The 18366-nt window shown below is 50.0% G+C and overlaps 2 protein-coding genes across 3 annotated transcripts in view; one reads left to right on the forward strand and one right to left on the reverse strand.

Annotated features, from left to right (window-relative positions):
* Nucleotides 1-2669: 2669 nt before the first annotated feature.
* On the reverse strand, nucleotides 2670-8733 carry LOC122565121 (uncharacterized). The gene is made up of 3 exons (XM_043720755.2): nucleotides 8610-8733; nucleotides 4692-5531; nucleotides 2670-2842 (listed from the first exon to the last, which is right to left on the reverse strand). The coding sequence occupies exons 2-3, from the start codon at nucleotides 5528-5530 to the stop codon at nucleotides 2698-2700; spliced, it is 984 nt and encodes a 327-aa protein (XP_043576690.1). The 5' UTR covers nucleotide 5531; nucleotides 8610-8733; the 3' UTR covers nucleotides 2670-2697.
* Nucleotides 8734-15304: 6571 nt separating this feature from the next.
* klhl26 (kelch-like family member 26) overlaps nucleotides 15305-18366 on the forward strand; it is an 88443-nt gene continuing 85381 nt past the window's right edge. The window contains exon 1 of one of the 2 annotated variants that reach the window (XM_087975862.1): nucleotides 15305-15434. Coding sequence is in view for 1 of the 2 variants with exons in the window: in XM_087975861.1 (XP_087831987.1) it covers nucleotides 16534-16580 (47 nt within the window). In the remaining variant the exon portion in view is untranslated. Of the gene's footprint in view, nucleotides 15435-16528; nucleotides 16581-18366 lie in introns of those variants that run through there. The other variant, XM_087975861.1, reaches the window with a different exon arrangement.

The following is an 18366-nucleotide window of genomic DNA, read 5'->3' on the forward strand; positions in this document are numbered from 1 at the left end:
CAAGATGCAGCCAGCTGTTACTCACAAACCTCTCTAACTTCTTCATTCTGCACAACCACGGGCTCCAAATGGGAAGCAGAAAGTCACAGTCTGACCCACATTGAACTGACTCAGTCTTACAGCTGACACCTGGCAGGCTGAGCTGGAGGGGTTCAGACCAATTTCTGCAGAAAGGAAGCGGGGCAAGTGACAGAGAACAACTCTCCTTGCAGCAGAATCAAAGCAGGTGTGAAACTCAGGTCTCCGTTCTTACACATCCATTAAAATTAACATCGTCTTTGAAACTGTGCCATTTAATGACTATTGCCTCTCCTCATTCTCTCCATCTATTATACCTTCCCACCAGCTTTCAGTGCATGGGCCACTCTTATCTGCTCTCCCACCGTTCCTATCTGTTCCTTATTTACAATGTACTCTGTAACAGTCCAGCCTCAGTATTTTTTGCAGGGTAAGGGTCACTCACTGGAAAGGTAAAGTCACTATAGCCCCAGAGGACCATGGGGCTGCTCTCTCTCGTTGTTCAGAGACAACTGGTGGTGGTTTAACCCGTGGGTCACCATGCCTCAGGTGAAGGGGGAGGTTCATAAGGGGAGCCCTTTAAGATAACCTCAGCCAATATAGGAATCAAACCCGTGATGTTGATGTCATTTCTGCATCACAGAACAGCTGTGTGCTCATGGTATGGGTTAGTGTTAGCTCAGTTGGCTGGAGAGCTAGTTAGCAATGCGGAGTGATGCCAGCAGCAAGACTTAACCATGCAGGTCCTATCTCCCCGGTCTTGACCCAAGCCTGAGGTCATAGAGTCATAGAGTCATAGGGCTGTACAGCATGGAAACAGATCCTTTGGTCCAACTTGTCCATGCTGACCAGATATCCTAAATTAATCTAGTCCCATTTACCAGCACATGGCCCATATCCCTCTAAGCCCTTCCTGTTCATATACCCATCCAGATGCCTCTTAAATATTGCAATTGTACCAGCCTCCACCACTTCCTCTGGCAGCTCATTCCATCACCCTTTACATGAAAAAGTTGCCCCGTAGGTATCTTTTATATCTTTCCCCTCTCACCCTAAACCCATGCCCTCTAGTTCTGGACTCCCCACCCAGGGAAAAGACTTTGCCTATTTACCCTATCCATGCTCCTCATAATTTTATAAATCTCTACAAGGACACCTTTCAGCCTCCTTTGCTCCAGGCAAAACAGCCCTGGCCTATTCAGCCTCTCCCTATAGTTCAAACTCTCCAACCCTGACAACATCCTTGTACATCTCCCTGTATTGAATGCACCAATAGAGTTGAGGTGGAGATGGTCAACAGCGTTGAGTCCCTGGGAGTGGGAATGTCGATGTAATGGTCAGGAAAGTACAGCAATGCCTCTCTTTCCTCAGCCGGGTAAGAAATTCAGCATGTCCACAAGGAAGCTTCCCAATTTTAATAGATGCACCACAGAAAGCATCTATCTGAAAGCATCACGACATGGGTATAGCAACTGCTCTTCTTAAGATCATAAGAAACTATAGAGAGACATGAACACAGCCCAGTCCATCACTCAAACCTTGCCTTCCATCCTTTGACTCCATCTGTACTTCCCGCTGCCTCAGGAAGGCAACCAACACAATCAAAGACTGCTCCCACTCCGGTTACACTCACTTCCATTAGGCAGAAGATACAAAAGTTTGTGTAGATTTATGAACAGATTCAAGAACAGCTTCTTCCCCACTGTTATCAGACTTCAGAGCAGCCTTACAGTCTGGGATGACTATGGCGTCTTATTGTGGAGAAGCCAGTGCTGGACTAGGGTGGACAAAGTTAAAAATCAGAGTTGAAACTTTATTGCTGGAACAGCACAGCAGGTCAGGCAGCATCCAGGGAACAGGAGATTCGACGTTTCGGGCACAGGCCCTTCTTCAGGAAGTTAAAAATCACTCAACACCAGGCCGCAGTCCAACAGGTTTTACCTGGAAGCACCGCCTCCCTAGGACCACAAGACAGAATCTACTGGAAAAGATCACAGCGTCATGCAACTGAAACAATACACTGAACCTACAACCCATTCTAAAAGATGAAAGCCTTAACAACAATCTAGGTTTATTCAATATATCGTTTCAGTTGCATGACACCACGATCCCCTGTCACAAATTCTGTGTCCCATGGTCCCACTTCACAATCACCCAATGAAGGAGCCACATTCCAAAAGCTAGTACAAGTAGCCCCTGCTATTCGAAAGAAGAGCATTCCCAGAAAACCTTTCTTAGATCGGAAATGGCATAAAGCGAAGGTGCGTGATTGTGTGGTGACCTTCAGGTTAAACTCCCTGCCAGTCTTCCTTCTCTAATGAGTCAGTGGGACTATGCCAACTTTACTGTTAACAATCACTATCTATCCAGAGTTAGTGTTTATTCAGGATAAGATTTTCATGACAGTTCCAGACTGTATCTCATCCTCAAGATGCTGTTCAGTGCCTGTACATTACATTACATAATTTATGTTTATATCTGTACGGTCCCAAACAGCTTCACTACAGATTAACAGATTTGCCTGTGGATTCAATGTATCCCAGTGCACTCCCAATGTGGATTCCTGAATGTCTCTAAAATCAAAGTGGTTTAAGATGGTCACACTCAGGTATTACAAGAAATGGAGTTAAAGATCCACAGTTGATAAGAAATTTTACACTCGGGGTTATGATGTTTAATTTACTTGTCGGGTATGATATACACATCATCCTCTGGGTTAGCAACAGACCCTGTGTAATTACAATAAACAGGTTGCTCATTTAAATAAATATCACAGGCTGGGTCACTTTCCAGGTAATACGTGTCATCCAGACTCTTCAGATTCCTGGAAAGAAAGGAATATGCCATTAAAAACAGAACAGAAGCTTCTGATTTCACTCATCCCTCAAGGGGTTCTCCCCAGAAATCCATACCACCTGAAATGCCTTGGAAGAGATTCTGACACTAACTGCTCTCCCATAATGAGCAGCTCTGTCACCCTGGCTGGTTTGTGACTGGACTATTCTCCTGGTAGCTTTTTACACAACCATACCTGCTTCGGCCTTACTCTCCCTGGGAGATGCTTAAAAACAATTCAACTTCATGGCATTGAAAATGTTCATCAACTCAGCCTCTGAAACTGAACCCAGAGCTGAAGGGTCAGGAAATCAGCTTACTCCATTACTGCCAAAGTTTTTTTTCCTTATTTGTTCATGGGATGTGGGCATCGCTGGCTAGGCAGCATTTCTTGCCCATCCCTATTGGGATCTGGAAGCCCAGGTCCTCAGCTCCACCCTGTGCAATCACACATTCCTCTAATCACCCTGGGGGCTGTGCTTGGACATCATGGTGCTATCAGTGTGGTGAGTTGGAGATTCTGCAGATTGCCAGTGACAGCTTCATCACACCCACAATTTTGAACTTTTCCAACCCAGGCAGCTGACAGAATAGTTAGAGGAGTGCCTTTGCGTAGGTTTCCTCCCACAGTCCAAAGATGTGCAGATTAGGTAAACTGGCCATGCTAAATTTCCCATAGTGTTCAGGATGTGTAGGTAGGTGCAGTAGTCAGGAGAAATGTAGAGTAATAGGGTAGGGGAATGGGTCTGGTTGGGTTGCATTTTGGAGGGTCAGTCTGGACTGTTGGGCCAAATGGCCTGTTTCCACATTGTAGGGATTCTGTGATTCTTTGTCCTTTCCTCTGACTATTGTGGTCAGTGGTATTGACTAAAACAGACATTATCTAATTGGACCTGTTAGCAACTCAAACCGAGTTACAGGACCTGGATATGTAACTCAGGTTGGCTTTTGAGGGGAATGAGGAAGTGCTCTCTCTCCTAAACCCCAGTTTCTGGTCTGTGAATGTACTGATCAATTGGTTGGGCAAAGTCTTGTTTAGCTGTTAGCATCTCACCTGTCATCTGCCTCCTTTCTCAATATACCTGCCATACCCCACACCAATGGCGCAATGGCCAAAATGCCAATGGGGTCAAGATGCTGGGGCTGAGTCCTGCCCAGCAAGAGCTGCTGGCCAATCAGAGACTGGAAGCTCTTCCATGTAAGTGTTGCTGAGGAGGATGGGGCACTGCCGGTCGTCCCAAGCTCAGAGAGGATCCAACCCAGAGAAATGCAATGCTTGGACAAACAGGTACAGGGAGAGGAGACAAAGGGGTTGAAAGCCAGGGCAGTGGGTGGCTCCCAGCGCCCTTCAATCTGTCACTCACTGAGCCCCCCTACCAACCCACAAGCTATCTGCAACCTTAGCTGTCGTGCAAGTTGGGTTGATGTGATTGGGTTAATCCCATTGGTGGTAGCATGAGGTCCTTATGTGGTCATTAATTGGTCACTTCAGGACCTCAATTGGTGGCAGCATGGGCAGGTCAACTATGGGCTATGTGCTGGAGATGGGATGGTAGCAGAGTTCAAGTCTGGTGTCATCCTGTCTCCTACTTCACCACCAGAGAGACAAAAGATTCTGCCCACAATTTCTGGTGTGTTCATAGATGTACACACTCAAAGCTGCTACTGTCAGATTATGTTTGCATTGTCACAATCACTGTGTGTTTATTTACAACATTCCAGTTCCAATATTTCAACTATAATGAGGCTGTTTCTTTCACAGAGATGTACAAACTTGTAGTCACTCGTGTGTTGATGCATTGACACGGTTACTTGTTCACAGTTTCACTCCACTTTACCTGTCACATCTTCCCCAAGCGCTATCAGATTCCCCCATCACCATGTTCTCGTAATCCTTGTGAGCCACCTGTTGCTGCCTGATCCCGCGGGAACCTTCCGGCTTCTCTGTTGCTGCAGCTGGATCTTTCCAGTTTGTTGTGCTAACGTATCTTTGTTGACCATGATCCGAGGAAGAGACGGAATGGCGTTTGTTTGGGGAGTGGGCATTGCTCCTCTTGCGTTTGGAGAAATATTTGCTTAGGGCAAAAACCGCAATTCCAACGCTGAGGAACGTGAGTAATGGAATAAGAACATAGAAGGGAATGCGATTTATCCTGTCACACTCAGCGCTGTAAAAACTGCTCACGTTGAATGTACTGAAATTGTTTGCTCCATTGCAATTCAGATTCTCGAGGAAACTCTGTGTACAGTTCTCTGCTTTATTACAATTCTCTGTCAAATCTTTCAAAACAGCGCAAGAACACTGAAAGATAACTCGGACTTCCTGAATGATGCTGAGAGGAATGGATTTTAGAGGGTTCCCATTTACATTCAATACTTTTAAGTTTTCAAAGTTTAGAAGGAGATTTTTTGGAAGCTGTTGGAATTCGTTATTCATGAAATTTAGTTCGGTCAGCTCGGAATTGCGAGAAATGTTAATAATGCGGGACATTCGGCAGCTTTCCAGTGAGAGCTTTCTCACACCTTTGATTTTTAACTTGTTCCAATCCAGGCAACTGAGGGAACAGTTAGGAGCAGTAGCTTTGTTCCCTTCTCTGACTATTGGTGTCTCTGTACAATGTGAACCCATTGTCCACTGGACGTGAAGCAAACTGAGAACCACTGTCAATATCTTCATCCTGTGCGAATGAATGAAATGCTTTCAGTTATAAACTTCAATTCTGCATCAACTATTTCCCCATCTCATCCCCCTCTATAATCAAGAGGATCTATTTTAATACTCTGCAGTTTATCAAATAATCGCATGACGTAGGGATATGACAATAACACTCCAACATCACACAAAACTCTTATGTTCCACCTTCAGGCGGTGGCCTGTGCTGCACCTCAGTGAAGGGGACTACAACACTGTGCATTTGTGTATCACCAAACTAAAAAGGGGGCAGAGTCTCAATTCAACATTCCATCTGAAAGTTGGCACCTTTGACAGTGCAGCACTCCGTCCTGGACAAACAAGAGCTCAAAATAAGACCAGGAGTCAACCATACAGCATATCAAGCCCTCTCAACATTGTCATGGCTGATCTTCTAGTCCTATTTTCCTGCCATCTCTCTATATCCTCAATTCTCTGAGAAATCTGCAGATTCCGCCATGAAATAGAGTCAGCAATGGAAATTCCACAACCCCTGGGGGCAGAGAATTCCAAAGATATGCAATCTTAAATAATCAAGGCCCCAGAACAAGAAAACAATCTTTCAGTGTCAACCCTGACAAGCCCCTTCATTCTCTTGTATGACTTTTAAAACAAGTTAGACTTTGTTTTGTTGCCCAAATACTTAACCTGCTCACATTACACCACGGCCTGTGTGCACCCATTTCTATTTTGAATTTAGCATTATTAACACATTTGCACAGATTACTCTCTAACTCTTCCTCAAACTTATTAATACAGATTGCAAACAGCAAGACCCAGCTCTAAGTATTCATCCTCTGAAAGTGCGGCACTCCCTCAGCACTGACCCTCCGACAGTGCGGCACTCCCTCAGCACTGACCCTCCGACAGTGCGGCACTCCCTCAGCATTGACCCTTCGACAGTGCGGCACTCCCTCAGCACTGACCCTCCGACAGTGCGGCACTCCCTCAGCATTGACCCTTGGACAGTGCGGCGCTCCCTCAGCACTGACTCTCCAACAGTGCGGCGCTCCCTCAGCACAAAACCTCTGACTGTGCGGCGCTCCCTCAGCACTGACCCTACGACCCTACAACAGTGCGGCACTATCCTCTGACAATGCATCACTCCCTCAGCAAAGACTTTCTGACAGTGCAGCACTCCCTCAGCACTGACCCTCTGACAGTGCAGCGTTCCCTGCAACAATGCCACACTCCCTCAGCACTGACCCTCCAACAGTGTAGCACTCTCTAAGCACTGAACCTACGATCCTACAACAGTGCGGCACTGTCCTCTGACAGTGCAGCACTATCCTCTGACAATGCAACACTCCTTCAGCAAAGACCCTCTGACAGTGTGACACTCCCTTGGTGCTGACACTCCAACACTGCAACATTCCCTCAGTACTGACCCTCTGACAATATGGTATTCCCTCTACTGACCCTCTGACGGTGTAGCTCTCCCTCAGCATTGACCTCCCAACAGTGCAACGTTCCCTTAGTACTGACCCTCCGGCAGTGCAGCAGTTCCTCAGCACAGACCCTCGGCAGTGCAGCACACTGTCAGCACTGACCCTTGGACAGTGTGGCACTCTCTAAGCACTGACCCTATGACCCTACAACAATGCAGCACTATCTCTGACAATTCATCACACCTTCAACAAAGACCCTCCAAAAGTGTGACACTCACTTGGCACCGATTCTCTGACAGTGCAGCATTCCTTTGGCACTGACCCTCTAACAGTGCTGCACTCCCTGAGTACTGATCCTCCGACAGTGCAGTGTTCCCTCAGTACTGACCCTCCGATAGTATAGCTCTCCCTCAGCATTGACGTCCCGACAGTGCGGCATTCCCTTAGTCCTGACAGTCTGTCAGTGCAGCACTCCCTTCTGACAATATAGCTCTCCCTCAGCACTAACCCTCCAACTGTGTAGCTCTCCCACAGCACTGACCCTCCAACAGTGTGGTGCTCCCTCAGTACTGACTCTCTGACAGTGCAGCTCTCTCTGAGCACTGACCGTCCAATAGTGCAGCTCTCCCTCAACATTGAGCCTTCGATAGTGCAGCATTCCCTCAGCACTGAGCCTTTGACAGTGCGGCACTCCCTCAGCACTGACCCTCCAATAGTGTGACCCTCCCTCCGCACTGACTCTCCAACAGTGGGGTGTTCTCTCAGCACTGACCGTCTGATGGTGTGGCACTCCCTCAGCACTGTCAAGGGGAGTGTCAACCTGTAACATTTGCTCTTTAACGTGATCTTCAGTCTGAAAAACTTGAGAGCTCCCAACTAAGTTCTGGCTTGAGAATGAAACAAACAGGATTTCATGACAATCTAACAGCGTTTTGGTCACCTGTTATATTCACAGAGATACACTGGGAAGCAAGCTCTGCCAAGGGTTGCGATTAGTTCTGTTGCTCTCAGTGAACTGCTCTCAGAGAGTGGGAAAGACACAGAGATAAAGAAAGGAATGCAGGTGTAGGCTGCATTTTCTTGAACATAGTAGCAGGATTTGCCATTCAAACCTGTGCTTGCACCCCATATTTAATAAGATCATTGCTGATCTCATTGTGGTATCATCTCAACTTTCCTGTCTGCACCTCATGATCCTATTCTATCCAAAATATAACGAACAGAGCCTGAATAAAATTAAAGACCTAACCTCCCCTGCTTTCTGGGGATGACAATTCCACATCTCTGTCTTCAAAGGGAAACCTATAATTCTGAAACAATACTATCTGGTTTTAGTCTTTGCAGAACAGTGAACATCATCCAGGTATCCAGTCTATCCACTCCATCAAGAACTTCAATGATCTAATAAGTTCCCTTTTCATTCTTACAGATTCCAATGGATACAATCTTAACCTGCTCAATCATAAGAAAAGCCCTACATCCCAGGTTTGAGCTGAGTGAACTTTTTCTGAACTGCTTCTGCAATAAGTATACCACTTTTCAAATAAGGATTTCAAAATTGTACACAATAACCAGGTGTGAAGGGAAATTGACAAATATGTAAATGCTGAAACAATTGCAGCAAAGAGTTAGTGGACTGCCTATGAATGAGACAGACTATTGAATCTTTTCCTTACCTTGTCAGAGATTATTTCATCTAAATGTCTGGGCTCTTCGTCAAAGAACTGAGCTGAGTTTTTGAACAAACTCAATTTTGTTGATGGAAAGAGGAAACTGGCTGAAGGGAATATACACAGGAAGCTGTGGCTGATTTTGCAAATTCTAGATCCTCCTGTCATCAATTTTAAGAACTGGAATTATTTTTAAAAATTTAGCCTCTAATGTTTCTGGGTAAGGAACTGAAACTGTTACGAAAATACCAGTTCCCCACTAACACGATAGAATCAGGAAAGAGGGGAAGAGGATTAAAGATTGTAGATTCCTCAGATAGCAGTTCCATTCCCTCGTTTAACAAATAGTTCAACATGAATGTTAAAGGGTAAAGTTACCATTGTCCCAAAGGACCACAGGGCTGCTCGCTCATCAGACAGCGAAAGGGACACTGAGAGAGAGGGGCACAGAGAGAGAGCACTAGTGGTATTTTAACCTGAGGTCCATTTAAAAGTTAAATGCTGAAACTAACATCAACATTTCCCACCAACAACTATTTCACGCTAAGCAGACTGTAAAGTTCTGGAGGAGGGTTATCAGACTTGAAATGTTGACTCTGTTTCTTTCCATAGATGCTGACCTGCTGAATTTCTCCAACAAGTTCTGTTTTTGTTTCAGGTTTCTAGCATCCACAGTTCTTCATTTTATATTATCCCACAGTTTACTTGTCTGCTGTTCATAAATTCAGTTCTTCTCTGTAAAATACTCATTGGACAGCTTTCTGTAAACTGCAAATTTTAGTTGTCACTGGGAAAAAAAATTAGTCCTGGAGTAAAAGTGTATACTACACATCTTTGCATAATGTACATATACAGACTGCCTTGTTTACTATTGAGAAAATTGCTGAATGCACTGTTCTCTGGGAACATATCCCCCAAAATGGGAGATTATAATCCATGAAGGACAGGCTTTAATCATAAGGAGGAACAAAGTCTGGTGACAAAGTCTGACTTGAATATCAGCTGTAGGAAAGCAGGGACAGGGAAACAATATCCTGCCAGGTTAGTGAGGTGGTTAAAGCAATCTGGGAGTCATTTCCAAGTGAACAGAATTGAAGAGCAGGGAAGTGTTAATCTAGTATTGAACCTTAGTCAGACAATACTAGCAATACAGCAAAAGCCTCCAGTCTCCACATTATGGAAAGGACATAGAGGCACTAGAGAGATGCAAAAGCATTCATTTGAATGGTACCAGAACCATAGGCTTTACCTCCCTAAAAGTTTGAACTGATCAATTTGCAGAAAGGGATGTTGAAGGATGCCCTAATGGATGTCTTCCAAAAGATATGAACAGTTTTATCATCCAGACACAGAACAATGATAAACAGTTGTCAACCTGAAATCTCTTTCCTTCTCCACTAATGAAGCCAAAGCTGCTGAGTATTGCCAGCATTTTCCATTTAGAGTTCTCTGGATTTTTCTTCTTGTGGTAGAGGCAGTATTTTGTTCTGAATATCAATAAAGGTGGGGGCTCCTCACAGGAGTGCACTAGGTGTGGCTCAGCTAAGGATGGGTTCCTCATATCACTGACAATAGATAGAAGGAGGGATAAGGTCCCTCAGGTAGAGTTTAGGGACTTAGGAATTCAGAGTTTGATAAAGAGGATCTCAAAAGTAGGAATCAATTATTATAGCCAGTTCAACACAGCAGCAATTGGAGAGTTGAAGGACAGCAGGACAAGAGAGACAGTGCAGGAAGGATAATATGAGCCTGGGACACTGGGACCAGTTATAAGGCAATTTCAACCTGTTCAGGCTCCATCGTTCACACAAATCAGGACACAGCGGGGAGGGGGAGGGAGTTGCCGAGGCTGGTGATTTTAAACAAATTTGCCACATGGTTGAGAACTAGGATATTGAATTAGAAAGTGACAGAGAGAGCACTAAAATAAGAAACAAAGGGCTGAATCCTACTGTGATTGTTTGAGTGTCAATTTTGTCAAGTTTCTGTCCATGAAACATAGGGAATGTTTCACAGCACCTTACCAAACCAGCCTTGTGAATAACCTACCCTGACCCTATGGCACTCTCTCACCTGATTGTAGCCCACCCTACTGTAGTGATTGGAATGAGGTCAGCCAGATGGACCTCACAGAATATAAATTCCCTGATTAGACCAGATTAACAGCCCCAATCAGGGAGCCCTGGCTGATGGCTTTAAACAGAAGTGTCAGGGATTCTAGTTACTGAGAGCTGACACTATGGAAACTGGACCAGTATAAAGGACTATGCACACGTAAATGAAGGGAGACTTGGTGGTGGAATACCAGGCTCTGTGGGTTATTTCAGTGGCAACAAGAGAAAAGCACATTCCTAAACAAATTTGCTTGCAACAATGATCTTGAATTGTGGTAAGTATTCCCAAAATCATGCCATTATTTGAGAAGCTTGACTTGCTGTCAAAGACTGGGCCCAGTATTTGGAAAGAATGAATTAGCTTTTTCTGGGCAAATGTCATTAGGAAATGAAAACCAATAAATAATTCACAAGCGACAGCTTGTGAATGTTGGGTTTGCACAAGAATTCAGCCAGGCTTAGGAACCTGGTGGGGCAGGGGGATGGAGGGGGGGGGGGGGGGGGGGGGGATGGGGGAATCTTTGCAGATTAAGGGCACAACTTCAGTTCTGGTCTCTTTTGAGAAGCAGCTGATTCAGTTACCACTGATTGGAGTCAAAGGCTCAGCCGAAGCTAAATTGTTTGAGAAGATTCACCTAGATTGACTCTACATTTTCCAGTTAGAAAAAGGCTCCCTGACTTAAATTCTAATAAAACAACCAGAGGTTTTTCAGTAAGATCAAGGGACTATTGAAGGAGCCAAGGCCATCTTGCATGTTGACCAGGAAGCAAATCCATGATTCTGGAAGGCCCACTCAGTACCATTTGCCTTACACGCAAAAATAGAGGCAGGCAGAAATCAGGAGGCTGGCAAGCAAAGGAATCATCAAACCAGTCCAGTTTGTGAAATGGGCAGCAAGGTCATACCCTTTGTGAAGCCGAATGGGTCAGTTCATCCACTGTGGGGATTTAAAACAAATGGCAAACTGCTTTCCATAGCTGAATAAATACCCACTCTCTTGCATAGAGGATTTATATGCAATTTGGAAGGGAAGTACTGTCCTTCGCAAAGCTGGATATGAGCCATGAGTACTCGCAATTCTGGTTAGATGAGGATTCCCATAAGTATTCTACAATTAAAACCCATAATGGCTTGTACCAATATACAAGACTGCCATTTGGGGTACCCTTTGACAATCCTTGGTTTGCACCTCTCTCCCCACCAACCCCCAAACCCCCAGGTACCTTCCCCTGTAACCTGCAAGATGCAAAACCTGCAGAACCACCATCCCTCTCACCTCTGTCCAGGGCCCCAAACAGTCCTTCCAAGTGAGACACCTGCCTCTCTTCCAACCCAGTTTACTGCATCAGGTGCTCCTGATGTGGTCTTCTTTACATCAGGAAGACCAAACATAAACTTAGGGAACAATTCACTGAGCATCGTAGCCAGACCCACAAGGGCCAACCGGACATCCCAGTCACTGCCCATTTCAGTTACCCTAAACACTCCCTTTTGACATGTCCATCCTTGGCTTCCTCCATTGCCATAGTGAACCACACCGCAAATTTCATCTTTCGCCTGGGCAGCCTACAGCCGAGAAGACTCAAATTTGAGATCTCCTATTACAAATAATCTTCCTTCCCTTCCCCCCGACTCCCTTCCCAGCCCCTCCCCTGCCCTTCCAATCCTCCCAGCCACCAACTGGATTTATTCCTCCCATTGAACAACAAAGTCGTACCCTCTACCTGTCTTCACCTATCCCCACTACACCACCTTGCCCCCACTACCCCTTTTATCTGCAGACCCGCACACTCACCTCCAGGCCTGAAGAAGGGTTACACCCGAAACATTGACTTCTCCACCTCCTGATGCTGCCTGTCTTGCTGTGTTCCCCCAGCCTCCTGCCTGTCCCTCCTGATGCTGCCTGCCTTGCTGTGTTCTCACAGCCTCCTGACTGTCCCTCCTGATGCTGCCTGCCTTGCTGTGTTCCCCCAGCCTCCTGCCTGTCCCTCCTGATGCTGCCTGCCTTGCTGTGTCCCCCCAGCCTCCTGCCTGTCCCTCCTGATGCTGCCTGCCTTGCTGTGTTCTCTCAACCACCTGCCTGTCCCTCCTGATGCAGCCTGCCTTGCTGTGTTCAATAGCCTCCTGCCTGTCCCTCCTGATGCTGCCTGGCTTGCTGTGTTCTCTCAACCACCTGTCTGTCCCTCCTGATGCTGCCTGCCTTGCTGTGTTCCATAGCCTCCTGCCTGTCCCTCCTGATGCTGCCTGGCTTGCTGTGTTCCCCCAGCCTCCTGTCTGTCCCTCCTGATGCTGCCTGCCTTGCTGTGTTCCCCCAGCCTCCTGCCTGTCCATCCTGATGCTGCCTGCCTTGCTGTGTCCCCCCAGCCTCCTGCCTGTCCCTCCTGATGCTGCCTGCCTTGCTGTGTTCCCCCAGCCTCCTGCCTGTCCCTCCTGATGCTGCCTGCCTTGCTGTGTTCTCTCAGCCTCCTGCCTATCCCACCTGATGCTGCCTGCCTTGCTGTGTTCAATAGCCTCCTGCCTGTCCCCCCTGATGCTGCCTGCCTTGCTGTGTTCTCTCAGCCTCCTGCCTGTCCCACCTGATGCTGCCTGCCTTGCTGTGTTCCCCAAGCCTCCTGCCTGTCCCTCCTGATGCTGCCTGCCTTGCTGTGTTCTCTCAGCCTCCTGCCTGTCCCTCCTGATGCTGCCTGCCTTGCTGTGTTCTCTGAGCCTCCTGCCTGTCCCTCCTGATGCTGCCTGCCTTGCTGTGTTCTCTCAGCCTCCTGCCTGTCCCACCTGATGCTGCCTGCCTTGCTGTGTTCCCCCAGCCTCCTGCCTGTCCCTCCTGATGCTGCCTGCCTTGTGTTCCCCCAGCCTCCTGCCTGTCCCTCCTGATGCTGCCTGCCTTGCTGTGTTCTCTGAGCCTCCTGCCTGTCCCTCCTGATGCTGCCTGCCTTGCTGTGTTCTCTCAGCCTCCTGCCTGTCCCACCTGATGCTGCCTGCCTTGCTGTGTTCCCCCAGCCTCCTGCCTGTCCCTCCTGATGCTGCCTGCCTTGTGTTCCCCCAGCCTCCTGCCTGTCCCTCCTGATGCTGCCTGCCTTGCTGTGTTCTCTCAGCCTCCTGCCTGTCCCTCCTGATGCTGCCTGGCTTGCTGTGTTCTCCCAGCCTCCTGCCTGTCCCTCCTGATGCTGCCTGCCTTGCTGTGTTCTCTGAGCCTCCTGCCTGTCCCTCCTGATGCTGCCTGCCTTGCTGTGTTCTCTCAGCCTCCTGCCCGTCCCACGTGATGCTGCCTGGCTTGCTGTGTTCCATAGCCTCCTGCCTGTCCCACCTGATGCTGCCTGCCTTGCTGTGTTCTCTCAGCCTCCTGCCTGTCCCTCCTGATGCTGCCTGGCTTGCTGTGTTCTCTCAGCCTCCTGTCTGTCCCTCTTGATGCTGCCTGGCTTGCTGTGTTCTCTCAGCCTCCTGCCTGTCCCTCCTGATGCTGCCTGCCTTGCTGTGTTCTCTCAGCCTCCTGCCTGTCCCTCCTGATGCTGCCTGGCTTGCTGTGTTCCCCCAGCCTCCTGCCTGCCTACTTTGGATTGCAGGATCTGCAGTTTTTGTGTCTCTAATGAAGGATGCTATCAAGCTAGAGAGGGTTCAGAAGAGATTTACCAGGATGTTGCTAGTAATGGATAGTTTAAGTTATAAGGACAGACTGGATAGTCTGGGAACGTTTTCACTGAAATGTAGGAGGTGTGAGGAGTGACCTTATACAGGTTTATACAATCATGAAAGCATAGATAAGGTGAGTAGCAAAGGTGTTTTCCTTAAGCTGGGTGAGTTCAAAATTGGGGGACATATTTTTAAGATGAGAGAGAAAGATTTAAAATGGACCCCAGGGGCAATGTTTTCACACACAGAGTGGTTCTTATGTGACATGAGCTGTCAGAGGAAGTAGTGGATGCAGGTACAGTTTGGACGTTTAAAAGACTAGGAGAAAGTGAGGGCTGCAAATGCTGGACATCAAAGTCGAAGGGTGTGGTGCTGGAAAAGCACAGCTGGTCAGGCAACTTCCATGGAGTAGGAGAATGGACATTTTGAGCATAAGCCCTTCATCAGGCGTGAGGCTTGTGGCCCAAGGGGGCTGAGATGCTGTCTGACCAGCTGTGCTTTTCCAGCACCACACTCTTCGACATTTAAAAGACGTTTGGATAAGTACATGAACAGGAAAGGTTCAGAGAGATGTGAGCCAAATGAAGGCAAGTGACACAAGTTTAGTTTGGGAAACGTGGTTGATATGGATGAGTTGGACCGAAGATTCTTCATGAGTACTGCCTGACTCTATGAAACCACACTGTCTTTGGGCCTGCCCTGTCAGTGGCACCTCCCTCTCTCTGAAAAGGAGCAGAGTATGAGATTTGTTTTATTCACTTACAGGATAAGGGTGTTACTGGTTACGCCAATATTCTTTTTATTACCCATTGCAGGCCAAACCAGGCCAATCGTTGATCAAAGGACATGAGGGAACCAGATGGAATTTTCTAACAATTGACAATGATTTCATGCTACCATTAGACTTCTAATTCCACAATCTGCCATGGAAGAATTCAACCTCAGAACATTACCTGACTCTCTGGATTAACGGCCAGCAGCACAACCAGTTGACCATCACCTCACCAATGTATACTGGTAGGAAAAGATATTTCTAAATGGGAAAGGCTTCAGAAATATGAAGGTGACCTGATTCAGGATTCTCTTCAGGTAACATAAGGCTTCAGTTTGAAATTAGCAAGGAAAAACAGAAATTGTTAGAAAGGTTCAAGTCTGGCAGTACCTGTGGTGAGAAAGCAGAGTTAATGTTTTGGGTTCAATGACCCTTGATCAGAAATGCATTAATTTCAAGAGGACTAGAATGTAAGACCCCTGATTTACCACTCTATAAGGCTCTGATTATACTGCGTTTGGAATATTGTAAGCAGGGTCCTGTATCTAAGATGCACTTGTGCTGGAAGGGATCCATAAGGGCAAGAATTACAAGAATGATCCTGGGCATGTAGGGCTTGTCATGCAATGGATGGTTGAGGATTCTGGTTCTGCACTCAATACTTTTGAAGATGGAGGGGGCAATCTCATTGAAACTTAAAACTGAGAGGCCTGGATAGAATGGACATGGAAAAGACATTTCCATTCGTTGGAGAATAGGACGCCAAGGCACAGCCTCAGAGTGAAGGGGAACCCTTTTTGAGTGAGATGAAGAGGATGTTCTTCAGTCAGATGTTGCTTCATCTGCAGAACTCCTTGTCGGAGAGGGCTGTGGAGGCTAAGGCATTGCGTGTCATTACGACAGAGAGAGATACGTTTTTGATTAATAAGTGGATCCGGATTACGGGAGAAGGCAGTAAAAACATAAACCAAACATGATCAGATGATGGAATGGGCCCGATGGGTCGAATGGCCTAAATGTGTTCCCAGAAAACATTATCTGCGGCCATACCCCATTGGTGGTACCTAACAGGCTCTTGGACCCGCCCCTACATCTGACCCCGCCCCACCCTCTAACCGCGCCCCGCCCCTGACTCCGCCCCACCACCAGACACCGCCCCGCGGCTCCGCCCTTCATTGACCCCGCCCCACTATCTAACCCCGCCCCGCCCCTGACTCCGCCCCACCACCTGACCCCGCCCTGACTCCGCCCCACCACCTGACCCCGCCCCTGACTCCGCCCCACCACCTGACCCCGCCCCTGACTCCGCCCCACCACCTGACACCGCCCCACCACCTGACCCCGCCCCTGACTCCGCCCCACCACCTGACACCGCCCCGTGGCTCCGCCCCTCATTGACCCCGCCCCCGCGGTAAGATGGCGGAGTCAGGTTCGGGAGAGTGTCCAGATGTGGGGGGGAGCAGGTAAATACACAAATCGGGAATGCGCAGCGATGGCGCCGCTTTCATCCAGCTCCGAACACACCGGAGTGTGACTGCGGCCGGGAGAGCGGCCTCCACCATCGCCCCTCCCCACCATCGCCCCTCCCCCCACCATCGCCCCTCCCCCCACCATCGCCCCTCCCCCACCATCGCCCCTCCCCCACCATCGCCCCTCCCCCAACATCGCCCCTCCCCCATCATCGCCCCTCCCCCACCATCGCCCCTCCCCCACCATCGCCCCACCCCCATCATCGCCCACCCCCACCATCGCCCCTCCCCCCACCATCGCCCCACCCCCCACCATCACCCCACCCCCATCATCGTCCCACCCCCACCATCGCCCCACCCCCACCATCGCCCCTCCCCCATCATCGCCCCTCCCCCATCATCGCCCCACCCCCACCATCGCCCCACCCCCACCATCGCCCCACCCCCATCATCGCCCCTCCCCCACCATCGCCCCACCCCCACCATCGCCCCACCCCCACCATCGCCCCACCCCCACCATCGCCCCTCCACCACCATCGCCCCTCCCCCACCATCGCCCCTCCCCCACCATCGCCCCACCCCCATCATCGCCCCACCCCTACCATCGCCCAACCCCCATCATCGCCCCACCCCCATCATCGCCCCACCCCCATCATCGCCCCACCCCCACCATCACCCCTCCCCCACCATCGCCCCTCCCCCAACATCGCCCCTCCCCCACCATCGCCCCACCCCCACCATCGCCCCTCCCCCACCATCGCCCCTCCCCCACCATCGCCCCTCCCCCACCATCACCCCTCCCCCACCATCACCCCACCCCCATCATCGCCCCTCCCCCCACCATCGCCCCTCCCCCCACCATCGCCCCTCCCCCCACCATCACCCCTCCCCCCACCATCGCCCCCACCCCACCCCCACCATCGCCCCCACCCCACCCCCACCATCGCCCACACCCCACCCCCATCATCACCCCAACCTATCATCGCCCCATCCCCATCATCGCCCCACCCCCATCACCGCCCCTCCCCCATCATCGCCCCTCCCCCATCTCCTCTACCACCACTGTCTCCCTTCCCACCCCCCCGTCTCCCTCCCCCCGTCTCTCCCTTTCCCCCCCGTCTCTCCCTTCCCCCCCCGTCTCTCCCTTCCCCCCCCCCCGTCTCTCCCTTCCCCCCCGTCTCTCCCTTCCCCCCCCGTCTCTCCTTTCCCCCGTCTCCCTTCCCCGTCTCTCTTTCCCCCGTCTCCCTTCCCCCCGTCTCCCTTCCCCCCGTCTCCCTTCCCCCCCCGTCTCCCTTCCCCCCCCGTCTCCCTTCCCCCCCCGTCTCCCTTTCCCCCCCGTCTCCCTTCCCCCCCGTCTCCCTTCCCCCCCCCCGTCTCCCTCCCCCCCCGTCTCCCTTCCCCCCCCCCGTCTCCCTTCCCCCCCCCGTCTCCCTTCCCCCCCCCGTCTCCCTTCCCCCCCCCCGTCTCCCTTCCACCCCCCGTCTCCCTTCCCCCCCCCGTCTCCCTTCCCCCCCCCCGTCTCCCTTCCCCCCCCCGTCTCCCTTCCCCCCCCCCGTCTCCCTTCCCCCCCCCGTCTCCCTTCCCTCCCCCGTCTCCCTTCCCCCCCCCGTCTCCCTTCCCCCCCCGTCTCCCTTCCCCCCCCCGTCTCCCTTCCCCCCCCCGTCTCCCTTCCCCCCCCCCGTCTCCCTTCCCCCCCCCGTCTCCCTTCCCCCGTCTCCCTTCCCCCCGTCTCCCTTCCCCCGTCTCCCTTCCCCCCATCTCTCCTCCCCCCATCTCTCTT

The sequence above is a fragment of the Chiloscyllium plagiosum genome, unplaced genomic scaffold (genome assembly GCF_037043375.1).
Source record: "Chiloscyllium plagiosum isolate Xiang-an unplaced genomic scaffold, Cpla_swu_hap1 HiC_scaffold_28, whole genome shotgun sequence".
Classification (NCBI taxonomy): Eukaryota; Metazoa; Chordata; class Chondrichthyes; order Orectolobiformes; family Hemiscylliidae; genus Chiloscyllium; species Chiloscyllium plagiosum.

Coding starts and splice junctions, on each gene's coding strand:
- LOC122565121 (XM_043720755.2), bottom strand. CDS start 5,530: ATGAAGATATTGACAGTGGTTCTCAGTTTGCTTCACGTCCAGTGGACA. Junction 2,843..4,691: donor GCTTGGGGAAGATGTGACAG/GTAAAGTGGAGT, acceptor CTTTCTTTCCAG/GAATCTGAAGAGTCTGGATG.